This window comes from Phytophthora cinnamomi, assembly GCF_018691715.1.
Source record: "Phytophthora cinnamomi strain GKB4 chromosome Unknown Contig0, whole genome shotgun sequence".
Lineage (NCBI taxonomy): Eukaryota > Oomycota > Peronosporomycetes > Peronosporales > Peronosporaceae > Phytophthora > Phytophthora cinnamomi.
This window is the reverse complement of record NW_027150933.1, coordinates 450068-461761: the sequence shown is the minus strand read 5'-3', so window position 1 is coordinate 461761 and position 11694 is coordinate 450068. Positions and strand designations below refer to the sequence as shown.

Below are 11694 nucleotides of genomic sequence, written 5' to 3'. Positions count from 1 at the left end.
GACTTTCAATCGGCTTCCATTCAAAAGAGCATGGTCCGCCTCGGCAAAGATGTCTCGGTGGGCGAGTTCGACGCCGCCTCGGGGCTCACGCACATCACGCAGCAGCGCGGGCGGCTGCTGTTCAACATGGGCGCGAGCCTGAAAAGGCGGCAGCGGCGAGAGGCTCCGCCGCTTGGTGCAATTGCGGCCAAAGCGGCGCCTCCGCCGACGTCAACAGGCGCCTTCACGGGGCTGTCGCTCTACCCGGAGGAGGCCAACTACCTGCTGCAGCGCGGGGCGTTGGTCGTCCACCTGCTGTCGCCGGGAGACGACGACGCCAAGGAACTAAGCGTGGCCGAGTTCACTGCCCTGCTGGCCAGGGATACGCGCGTGTCGCTCGCCTGCATGGAGGTGTACACCTTTCTAAAGGACCAGAAGCTGCACCCGCGCCGCTGCCTCGAGCCGAGTGGAGCAGCGAGCAATGACGACGGCCGCAGCGTGCCGCGGCACTTCGTGGCGGGCGAGCCCTGCGACGTGGCGTTCGATGTCTGGAAGACGGTGGCAGTCGATGTCCATGTCCAGACGTCTCCACCCACTGGAGAGGCTGATAGCAAGGCTACTACTACCAGTGGAGAAGCCGTTGGGCTCGAGGCTTCGGCTGACAATGCAGTTAGGCCCAAGAAGCAGAAGCAGAGGAAGAAGCTGGCGCTGGTCTTCCGCGTGGTGGTGTGTCGCTTCGGTGACGCTGCGCCGGGCCCGCGCAGTCTCCGTCAGGCCATTGACCGCAGCAACGCGCGCGGCTGCGCCAACGGTTCGAACGGTGCGGACTCGGGTTGCAGTGAGCCGCTGGCGTGCGTCCAAATCCCCGTGAAGCTGGCCGTGGTCCACCACGACCAGAGCGCGCTGCTCTTCGAGATCAGCAGCAGCCACCCAGCGGTACCCAGCTGACTTCAACACGAGCAAGCAAAGCTTCGACTTGAGTGGGAAAATTGTTTTGACTTGAATAATAATAATAATATGGTAAGACACTTCTCCATGGAGGGCGCCAGCTACACGCAACGGAACGACTGCAACCTAGCGCCCGACGCAACAGGAAAGCTGGGTGGGGGGATCTCAAAAAAAAAAAACTACGGACGGACGGACAAATGGGACGGCGCTCTACGAGGAAGCTGCAGCACTTGTGACCACCACGACGTCGCCCTTCCCATTTTATGCCTGCTCGTTCGGGGCGAAGTAGCTGGACAGGAATTTCTCCGGGTCCAGCACGAAGTCTTCGTCGTCGAGGCACAGGCCCGAGGCGAAATTGTCGCCGCCAAGAGCAGTGGTGTCCAGCTCCGAGAACGGCTCGGCGTCAGGGCTGGCAGCGGCCTCGACCTTGACGTCGGCAGTGGCGGTGGACTGCTCCGTGCTCGAGGTGGAGAACCACTCGAGCTCCTCCTCCGTGAGCTGCAGCAGGTCGTCGTTGTCGATGGACGCCAGGGTCTGGTCCACGCAGTCGAGCGAGTAGTCGGCCAGAGCCTTGTCCTCGGCGAAGTCGAGGATCATCGCCTCAGCGGCCGCATCGGCAAAGTCGAGCGGCAGCTGGTGCGGGGGCTGCATGGCGGCGTGGCTCTTGAGGTTGCGGCCGAACATGAAGCGCGCGTCCATGGGGTTGCCGAAGAACACCTTGCTGCCCGACAGGGACGACACCTTCTGCTTGGGGGACATGTGCGCAGCCAGGGGCTGCTCGCGCGCGAGACGCTTGGGGACGCTGGGAAGCACGGCGGCGTCGCTGTCCGTGTCCGTGTCCATGTCCAGCATGGAGCACTTGCGCTTGCGCATGAGGTGCATCTTCTTCTTCTGCGAGGCTGGGCTGGAGGGGGTAGAGGGCGAGGGGGGCGCCGCGCCGGTCGCGATGGCCGCGCGGTCCTGGGCCTCGCGCTCCTTGAGGCGTGCCTCCTCCTTCTCCAGCTTCTGGTAGTACTTTTGCGCGTGGGTGCGGATCTGCACGACGGTGCGCGTCTTGATGAGCGTCGCGATCTTCTTCCAGGCGCGGTACGGGAAGGTCTCGAGCCCCTGCAGGAAGAGCTTGTGCTCGGCCTCGGTCCAGCGGCCGGTGTTGCCCTTGACGGGTTTGCCGCTGGAGCCGGCGGCGCGCGAGACGTCCTCGGCGTCGTCGTCGTCGTCATCGGAGGCGTCGTCGCTGGAGGCGGACGAGGGGATGCACACGCGGTGGCTGGTGAAGGCGGGGCCGGGCTGCTGCGACTTGCTGCCGCTGGGCGAGGCCGAGGCGGCGGCCAGCTTGGCCGCGGGGTCGCGCGGGGACACGGTGGCGGCGAAGAGCGGCGCGTCGTTGCCCAGCGGGGTCATGGGCGCGTCGCCGGCGCAGAGGAAGGCGTCGTCCACGTGCTGGAGCGACAGGAGCTTGGGGTGCGATCGCGCGCTCTTGAGCACGGCGGCGGAGGCCATAGTGAGCGGCAGTTGAAGCGGCGGCGAGGGGGGGAAGGAGCCCTTTTCTTTTGTTCTAGAAGGATGACGACGCGCGCTCGGGAGAGTGATGGTAGCGGCGCGCGAGCTCACACAAAAGATACACGGACGACACGACGGCAAGCAGCGGCAACGATCGCCGACGACGGGAGGGTAAGACACGTAGAGCAAGCGGCGGGCCGGGCGGCGAGCGGCGGCGGCGGCGAGCGAGCGAGTGGCGAGAGGTGAGCACGTGCACAGCTGCAGGCAAAAGCTCAAATGAGCAGGCCGGCGGCAATCTTTCCTTTTTTTTGGCCGACTCACCCCCAGCAGCAGGGGGCGACGGGTTTTCGCCCAATGGCATGCGACGGAGCGTGTTTCCGGGTTTCGGCTTTCGGGCGGCCCGCGGGTCGTACCGGCCATACTGCGCGCAAGCCAAATTTGGGGGCCCGCAGCCCGCCGGCTATAGACAAGCGCTGCTGCCGGCAATTTGGCCACAGTTACAGGCGCCCGCCAGCACAGATGACGTTACCCGCCAGACTGCCGTGACCGCAGCGGCCACCTCCGGCGACAAGACCCGGCCTGCGAGGCGAGGCGGCGGCGATGGTGGTGGCGGTGGCAACCCACAGCCTGGATAGCCCGCGCCAGCTGGGCCCTGCGTGGGTCGAGTTGGCATCGCCCCATACGCGTTGAAGTGAGAGCGCCGCGGCTCTGCCCCGCGCAGCGCCGGGCCAGTGGTTCGCAGAAAGTTCCGCTCTAATAAAACCTCGCACGCGCGACTGCAAAACCTCGTGAGTAATGCCGCCGCGAATCAGCCAACGGCGCGCGCTGATTGGCTGGGCTCACTTCAACGGCCACGTATCTTTCTCCGCCAGGAAGGGCTGGCTGGCATTTTGCCGGGCACGCTGCGCGCACCGGGCCCGCGCGTTCGCCGGCAGCGGTTGTCTGACGTGGAGTATAGCGCTGGAGCAGAGCCCGCAGCGTCGGCTCCGACGCCCGCAGAGGAGGCGACAGCTCCGCTCGAGTGGGGGGACGAGGGCAACGGAGACCAAAGGGCCGATGCACTTCAACGTGGCACCTTGCAGGCCTCGGCTGGGGTCGGAGGGAGACCGTTTTTGTTGCAGCTCGAAGGGTCGCCATGAGCTCGAAGCAGGGGCAACGACTCGTTGCCCCTGCTTCGTTGCCAACGTGTGGCCAGCATTGCCTGCAGAGGGACGCGGGCGAACCCACCCTGCAAGTCCATCATGACGTCGACGAGCTCAGCTGAGCTAGTCTCCCTCCTCCCGCCGTCCCGTGCCGGCGCTGGAGTTTTGGCGGCTGGCTGCGCGTCCGAGTCTGCGTCGTCGGGGGAACTGTTAGCGCTGGCCACCGAGCACGCGGCTCGAGCGGGCCGCCGGTGCAGGAAGAGCCGCGCGCGCCAGGGCCGGTCTCGACTCGAGACTCTCGAGCAGGGGCGGACACAATGAACGGTGGGCATTGCGCATGAGAGGACACTTTGCGGGCAAAAGATACTTTTTCGTCGTTACAAGGACGCGGCTGCGTTCGATGGAATATGCGGCGAACACGGCGTGCCACTGTGGGGCTTGAACTCGGGCGCGTGTCCGTTGGGCGGCGAGCGAGGGCTAGCGAGTCGCTAGTCCTGCGTGGCGCCGCCCAATACTGCTCGGCCCGCGTGGTGTGGCAATGACCTCCGTCTCCTTGTCATGCCGCTGCTGCTACCGACGCCCACCACCGCCACCGCTCACTGCTCGGGCTGGATGTGGGCGATGTCCCATGGGCCTAGAATCTCACTAAGCGGCACAAAAAGAACCCAGTCGAAATTAGAGGGCGTGCGTCAGCGGGGGGATGCGCATCACCGACGGAAAAAAGACACGTACTTCTTGGACTCCTGCACGTGCATGAACCAGAGCGGGCACACGAGCGCCAGGAAGAGCACGAACGCGCCCGCCAGCGCGCTCAGCAGCGCCGAGAGCTGCCAGGTCAGCGCCGACGAGAGCGCGAACAGCGCGGCCGCCGTCATGAGGTGCAATCGCTCCGAGCGCCGCTGTGGGTGGGTGGGTATGGATGTAGACGAACGCGCAGGGTGAGCAAGACCCCGAGGGAGCTCCTGCAACTGCAACAACACCAGCGACCACTACTAGCTGTACGCACCTTGACCTCGCGCTGGAAAATGGGGAACATGGCGAAGATCTCGATGGCCAGCAGCACGAACGCGAACACGTGCTCGTTCGACTGCAGCCGCGAACCGAGCAGCACGGCCGTGAAGATGGCCGCGTTCAGCGAGATCGTGCCGCTGAACCTGCCGAAACACGCCATAACCGCGGCGGAAACACGTCAGTTGTCCCGCCAGGCCTCTTAGTGGCACCCGCTGATAACCCGCCGCCCGACGTACCGGCCGATGCCCGAGTTGACGTAGTTGTAGTCGTGCGTGATGAGGTGCAGCAGACCTAGGAACGTCGCCAGCGCCCAGATCGTGTCGTCCGCGTACGATCGCGTGAGCGTCCGCAGCACGGGCGACAGCAGCGACAGCGTCGCGCAGAATAGGAGACAGGAGCTCAGCGTATCGAGCGTGTCTGCACTCCATGTCCACATCAGCTAAACGCAGCGTGGGCAATTTACAGCAGTAGATGTACTCACGCAGAGGCAGGCCGAGGTGAATGCGAAGCACCGCAAAGCCAGCCACCGCCAGGAACACGTCGATGCCGCCCAGCAGCGCGGCGGAGATGGCGTCCTGGCGCACGAACTCGAACACCGACTGTCAAGGGCAGCAGCAGCAGTTAGTACCGTCGAGCAGTGCTTGCCGTCAGAGCTGGCTGCGAGCGACACTCACGAAGAAGATCAAGACGGCGCAGATCTGCTGCGTGATGGCTGCGGCCGAGCGCACCATGCCCCCGTAGTCGTGTTCCTGCACATTTGCTGCAAAATTACAATGAGGTGCATCGTAGAGATGAGGCTTTGTGCTGTTCGCTGTCAGAGCGGCCGAGCGAGCTCACCGTTCGTCCGCATCTGCTCCAGGAACGTGTCGGCCACGTAGTTGTCCTCATAGGGCTGCGGCGCGTAGAGGATTTTCTTCCACTTGGGCTGCCCATCGACGCAACAACACGCGTGAGCTCCCAGGCACGCCTACGGCCGCGCATGAGCAGCGCTGGGCACCCGCACCTTCGTCGTCGTAGCCGTCACCGCCATGTTGTGCATCGAGCCACCGTCTGAATCCCATTGGCCGAAAATCCAGACCGGGGTGTCAAGCTGCGAAGCTACATCAAGATGATCGAGCGCGAGGCTGTCGTCGCCACCTCGGCCCACTGAACCGAGGCATTGAGAACACGGGGAGCACGTGTCGAATGCAACGCTGAAGGTGCCGTTGAAACTGCGCGGCGTTGGGCTCCCTTAACCCCTTTAACATGGACACCGCATGGTCACTGCATGCGGGGGTTTCGCCAATGCAGGCAAAAGCTGCCTAACGTTAAGCGAAGATTGTCCAGTGTCGTAGTGACGGCCGAGCCAAACATGCATCGCTCGCTCGGTAAAGTAAGAAGACAAGAAAACATATAATAGTGCGAGGGCGGGGACCGGCCCCCTTTTCAGTCACCCTAAAAGTAGCGGGTTCCTAAACAGACGGCCATTCCACCTCCGCCAAATATTAGAAACCCATGGGTCACTCGACCCAACAGGCAGCCCTACTTGTCAGGTAGGGCGTTAGTTTCCTTACTCATTGAGTTTAAGCCAGTTTGAACCAGCGCTACTGCTATCACACTATAGTCTCTTTCGTCCCGTACGCACAAACGCCACAGCAACGGATAGAGCGGAAGAATACTGGGAGAACCGCACTACCTACCGAAAAAGGCAAGTTGAAGTGGGTGAGTCATCGTTGACAAACTGCTTAGGCCAAGTAACACACTCAGTAGCTCATCTTCTGCGGGGCCGAGCACCACGGGCAGTTGCCGAACTGCTTGACCCACTTGTTCCACGTCTCGCGGTCGGCGATGACCTTGCAGGTGGCGCAGTGGACCGTCGTCTTGGCGGCCACGGGGAACCCCGTGATGATGCACGACTCCGACGCCGTCTTGCACTCGGGGCACTGTAGCGCTGCTTCGTAGATGCTAGCCTTGCAGTTCAGGCACGCGCGCTCGGGCAGCTTCTCAGCAACCTGTTGGTCCATTGAGATCGTCAGCACCCAGTCGCGGATCTCCTCGCGCGCGCTCTCTTCGGCCAGGAAGTGCGTCTCAGGCAGCGCAAAGTCCAGCGGCGACGGAATGTCGGTGCCGATGAAGTCGGTGTTGTCCAGGTTGCTGGCATCACCGTCGTCGATGGCCTCGCACAGATCGAGATAGCGGTTAAAGTACACGAACGCGGCGCTGAGCCACTTCTTCTTCCGCGCGGCGGCACCGGCCAGGTAGAACATTTTGTCGGCGGGGAGGACGGCCACGAACCGCAGCAGCGACATGCTGATCTTCGCAACCAGATCATCCAGCCCTGCGTTCGCTGCTTGATGTTTGATCGCGAAGAAGTGCGCAACCAGCAGCCACAGCTCCACCTTCTGCACTCTGGAGCTCGGGAACTCCTTGCCGTTGGCACGCAAATCCTTCACGAGCTTGCGCAGGCACTTCACCAGTTCTGGCAGAGCTGCCTGGTGCTCAGGATTCTCTTCGATGCCGTAGCCACAACCTAGGGTCTTTTGCACCAGTCTCTCTGTCATGTCTAGAGCGTCCGAGTCCAGAGGAATGCCGTAGTCGGCAATAGTCTTGATGGCTGTGCCCATTTCGTCATGCCCACACAGACGAGTGCAGCGCAGGACCAAGTACTTTGCCAGTGATCCCGGGCCATGCTTGGCTGCTGAAGACAGCACCTTGTCCCATTCACCGCGTTGCATCCACGCGTCAAGAGCGCTTGTTCCGCGTCCAGAGTCATCGCTTTCACCTCCTGCATTGAGTTTCGACTCCTTCTTCTCGGAGGCATACTGCACCTTGGCATCAGCCGATGGAGTGTACGAGCCGCCAGCCATTTTGGCTTCGGCTGGTTGGTGGGCAGCGGACCCGAAGGCACTGGCTTGCTGTGCTCGTTCAAGTCGCGGCAGCAGCTCAGGTGCGTGCTGCTCACAAAGCTTCTGCGCTGCAGCCCAGTTATTCACACGCAAGTAGCAGTCGAGGGCCTCGTTCATCTTGTCGATCGACTGGAAATGCTCAGCCGCAGAATCAAAGCGAGACATCCCTAGTAGACGTGAAGCCACCTCCTCCACGATCGACTTGTATCGGCTCGGATCGTGCTTAGCGCATAGCTCTATAGCCTTCGCCCACAGCTCTTCCAGCTCGCTAAGGTCGCTGATCTGGTCCACTGAAATCGACAGATACGCATCAATTGCCTGCACGTACTGTTGGGAGGCTACCCACATCTCGCAGGCTTCCATAAGTTCCTCTTTCTTCTTTGGCCCGCCAGAAAAGATGGCGCGCTGGTGAGCCATATTCACCTCCATAAGCTTGTGCGGAAGGTGTCGCTTGGCAATTCGCACTGCATCGGCCCACATAGCTGCTTCTAGGTACGCTGCGAGAGCAAGCTCGGGTTTGCCGGCGCTGAGGAAGAACCCTTCGGCCCGTTGGTGCTCCTTGCGCTCAATCCAAAGTCTTGCTTGAGCGATGAAAACATCCGCCACAGATGCCGGATCGGCGCTTTCTGCGACGCGCATGGCGTTTTGCCAGTCTTGTTGATGCACGTACATATCCAACGCCTCACGGGGTTTGCCAGCTTTGATGAATTCTTCCTCTGCCTCCTTAAAACGTTCCTCATCCTCCAAGAACAGTGCGTGTTTAAGGTGCACTTCTGGTAGTTTCTTGGTTGCACAATTGCGGGCAAGCTCAAAGGCATGCTCAAATGCGCCACTCTCAATGGCGTAGTCGATTGCCGGTTCGATGAGCCCAAGACGTGTGAGCAATTTAGCACCTTGCTCACCACCCAGATCCATCGCCCAAGCGTAAGCCACGCGTTTGGAGGCATTGATGCCGCCGTGGAACTTGGCGACACGGATGGCCTCATCCCACATGTCGTTGGATCGGTACATGTTGACTGCAGCCTGCCACTCACCAGCTTCAGCGAAATGGTGCTCAGCTTCCTTGTAGTTTCCTTCATGCTCAAGCTGTTGAGCAAGGTACAGATGAGTATCCTTGAGTAGATCCTTCCGATACTTGGTTACAAGGCGAATCATTTGCTCATAGTTCTTGTGGTTCTTGTACATGTTGATGGCTAAGTCGGGCTCGTTCACAGTCAGGAAGAGCTTCTCGGCCTCCTTCAGCTTGCCAGCACGCTCCATTCGGTGTGCCTGCTCCACGTAAAGTCTTTCCGTCTCGTACTTGTCCAAGTGGTTGAGTGCAACTTGGTATGCTGCATCCCATTTGTTGGCACGGGTGTACATCTCCACAGCATCACGAGCAGCGTCAGCCTTGATAAAGCAGCGTTCAGCCTGCTCAAGATTGCCTGCGTCCTGGTAGTGGCGTGCGAGTCGCCGATAGTATGGAAGGGAGACGTCGTCCTCCAAATTCTCCACAAGTTGGCTGGCCTTGGCCCACTGCCGTGAATTTAATGCGGCTTCAACAGCCTTCGTAGGCACGTTGCCCTCGATGTAGTGGTTGATAGCCATGTCCATTTGCTTTTGAGATACAAGGTAGTCACCCCAAGCTTCCTCGAGACGCAGTACCTTGTCTGGAAAGTGCTTTCGTGAGAGCTCAACAGCTTTTCGGAACGCGTTAGCTTTGATGAATGCTGCGAGTGCTCGACTCTCTTGCTCCATTTTCTCAAACTGATCACCCGCCTTCTCGAACATGCCTGCCGAGTACAGGGCATCGGCTACAGTTTCCAGAAGTTGTTTATGATCACGACCAAGGTTTCGCTGGTTCAACAGCTGTGCAGCCTTCGCAGGTAGACCACCTTTCAGATACAGACTCACTGCACTAGCGTAGTCGCCATCCTTGACCTTAACTGCTGCAGCCTTCTCCTCCTGTCGGGACTCGACAAGATAATCGTAGTAGCTTCTCTTCATCTGTTCGCATCCAGCGTGGTTCTTCGCTTCAGCAACTCGGATGGCATCTTCCCACTTGTGTAAATGCTGATACATCTCGATGGCCTCGTCCACTTGACCCTGTGCAAGCAGCAAGTGCTCCGCACTGCGGTAGTCGTTCTTGAGCACAGCAAGTCGTGCTCGCACTTTCCAGTGAGCAAGCCCATTGAGGCGGTCCTTCTCCTGCCAGTCGAGCTTGTTGAGTTTCCGCAGATAACGCGAGCGCGCAACGTCTCCTAGAGCAGCGGCACAACGCTCAGCGATGCGATGGTCGTTCTGTGTCAATGCCTCTTGACTCAATTGACTCCACATAGCCTCGGTCTCAGGAGTTAGTTCAAGGGGCTCAAGGATCGACATCGCATTGACGAGCTGTCCGTCGTCCACAGCAGCACCAAACGCAATGAGTGACTCGTCAAGCTGGTAAGAGGCAGTGTTCATTCCTTCGTCCACGATTACTTCAGTGCGGCCATTGCCGCGCTCAATTTGCTCAACATCACCCTTGATCTGATAAATGGTGGCCTTATCAGGCGAGCGAATATTGTACCAGACCGACAGGTTACCACGATTCTGCGCAACGACCACGTCCGATTCAGGCACCCACTGCACGTAGTTACAGTAGTTGAGCAACGTGCTGCGCTTCTGGGTATCGAGATCAAACAGGTGGAGCTGGCGTCTCTTATCACGGAACAGGAGCAAGTTTCCGCGTGAGTTTAGCTCCAGCCAGTCTACACGGGAGTCATGGTTGACCGTGGAGGCTGCACGGGCATGAAGGTCGGTGATGCAGATTGTTTGCAGATCCAGCAAATACGCAATTTTCTTGTTCTCCTGGGGTGGCATCGGTTCGCCTCCATCTTGCGGCATGGGGGGTGGAGGCCGCTCGTTGATCCTCACACTGAGCAAGTGCGTGTTCAAGTGTTCCGTCCTCACAGAACCTAAGAGTTCGTTTTGCCCGTATTCGATGAGGGACAGTTCACCCGCCTGGTACACGATACAGACACTCTCGTTGTCTAGCATGTATTTTTCGGCTCCTGTTGACTGCCATTGCACCTCGCTAATGCGTGAAGAATCAAGATCGCCAACAAGGAGCGTGTTGGTCGTATTGCCCACCAGGAATCGATCTTGGAACACGTTCAGCTTGATTATCTCACACCCGAATGCGGATCGCACCACAACACGCGCCCCCGTGGCGAGTCGTTTAACGATCACTTGGCTTAGCGACACGTACGTGAACTCAAACTTGCCTTTGTAACGATAGCGACGCACACAAGCATCATACAGATCCAACGCGCCACACACAGAGCCAACGGCTAAGCGACTGCCATCATGCTTCCATGCGAGTGCCGTGACCGAATAGAGATTGGGAATGCTCTTTGATCCCACGAGCTCCCAGGATTCGGTTTTGTGCTGGTAGTTGAACGTGTAGAAGGAGTCAAAGTTGCCCACGACCACAGACTCACCTGTCGGATTGAACACACTGCATGTGAACTCACCGCACTTCTCATCTGCCGAGTAGTCGAACGTGCGAAGCTGACCGCCATCCTTGTCGTAGAAGGACACTCGGCGATCGTTGCCCGCAGCTACGATACTTTCTCCCCACGAAAGCGCGTAGGGAACGCAAGAGTGCACCACAAGCTTCGCGTGCGTCGGCCCCCCAGTCACATCGTCGAAAATGAAGCGATAAATGGCCCCGTCGTAATGCGCCGACAGAATGGCAGTACCCTCCGGGTTACTGCACACCCGGGACACATACGACCCGGAAGCATAGAGCGTGGCCGGCTTGTTACTGCGTAATTGCCCGACCTTCACCTTGCCGTCTGCCAAGCCGAAGACGATCTCGTTCGGGTGGGTGCTCGGCCACGTGAGTGTCGTCACGGAGCTGGGCTGCGCGAACTTGTTGCAGATGCTCTTCTTGTCGCCAAACTCGAGGCCGATCTTGTAGACGAAGACGATGTTGTCACTCTGAGCCACCGCAAGCTTGGTCGAGTCCGGCGAGAACTCGAGCGCGCGCACGATGTAGTTCTTGTCGCCCTTGTCGGCCGGTTTCGTCGAGAACTTGTCCTTGCGCTCGCCAGTTTGCGCGTCGAACAGGTGCACGACGCGGTCCACGGTAACGACCGCGAGTCGCCGGTTGTTCGGCGAGAACGCGATGGCCGTGACCTTGCACATGCCCTCCGTCGCCTGCAGCAGCGATGTCAAGTGGCGCAGCTGCATCTCGACCCCGTCCT

At 60.0% G+C, this 11694-nt stretch overlaps 4 protein-coding genes across 6 annotated transcripts; 1 reads left to right on the top strand and 3 right to left on the bottom strand.

Moving 5' to 3' along the window:
* Window positions 1–30: 30 nt before the first annotated feature.
* Window positions 31–927, top strand: IUM83_01791 (tRNA-splicing endonuclease, subunit Sen54, N-terminal; the record flags this gene model as incomplete). The annotated part of the gene is made up of 1 exon (XM_067925670.1): window positions 31–927. The coding sequence occupies one exon, from the start codon at window positions 31–33 to the stop codon at window positions 925–927; it is 897 nt and encodes a 298-aa protein (XP_067800794.1).
* A 261-nt stretch (window positions 928–1188) lies between these two features.
* On the bottom strand, window positions 1189–2427 carry IUM83_01790 (LHY protein; the record flags this gene model as incomplete). The annotated part of the gene is made up of 1 exon (XM_067925669.1): window positions 1189–2427. The coding sequence occupies one exon, from the start codon at window positions 2425–2427 to the stop codon at window positions 1189–1191; it is 1239 nt and encodes a 412-aa protein (XP_067800795.1).
* Window positions 2428–4165: 1738 nt separating this feature from the next.
* Window positions 4166–5619, bottom strand: IUM83_01789 (putative phosphatidylinositol N-acetylglucosaminyltransferase subunit C; the record flags this gene model as incomplete). 2 transcript variants are annotated; one of them, XM_067925668.1, is made up of 8 exons in its annotated part: window positions 4166–4214; window positions 4302–4468; window positions 4576–4723; window positions 4817–4997; window positions 5062–5179; window positions 5255–5340; window positions 5418–5505; window positions 5584–5619. In XM_067925668.1, 8 exons carry the CDS (start codon window positions 5617–5619, stop codon window positions 4166–4168), a joined length of 873 nt encoding a protein of 290 aa, XP_067800785.1. The 2 variants fall into 2 exon arrangements, with proteins under 2 accessions (XP_067800785.1, XP_067800784.1); XM_067925667.1 differs by having other exon boundaries at window positions 5418–5499.
* A 703-nt stretch (window positions 5620–6322) lies between these two features.
* On the bottom strand, window positions 6323–11680 carry IUM83_01788 (intraflagellar transport protein 172; the record flags this gene model as incomplete). 2 transcript variants are annotated; one of them, XM_067925665.1, is made up of 3 exons in its annotated part: window positions 6323–10036; window positions 10637–10710; window positions 11188–11680. In XM_067925665.1, the coding sequence occupies 3 exons, from the start codon at window positions 11678–11680 to the stop codon at window positions 6323–6325; spliced, it is 4281 nt and encodes a 1426-aa protein (XP_067801095.1). The 2 variants fall into 2 exon arrangements, with proteins under 2 accessions (XP_067801095.1, XP_067801094.1); XM_067925666.1 differs by having other exon boundaries at window positions 6323–11680.
* Between the last annotated feature and the right edge of the window lie 14 nt (window positions 11681–11694).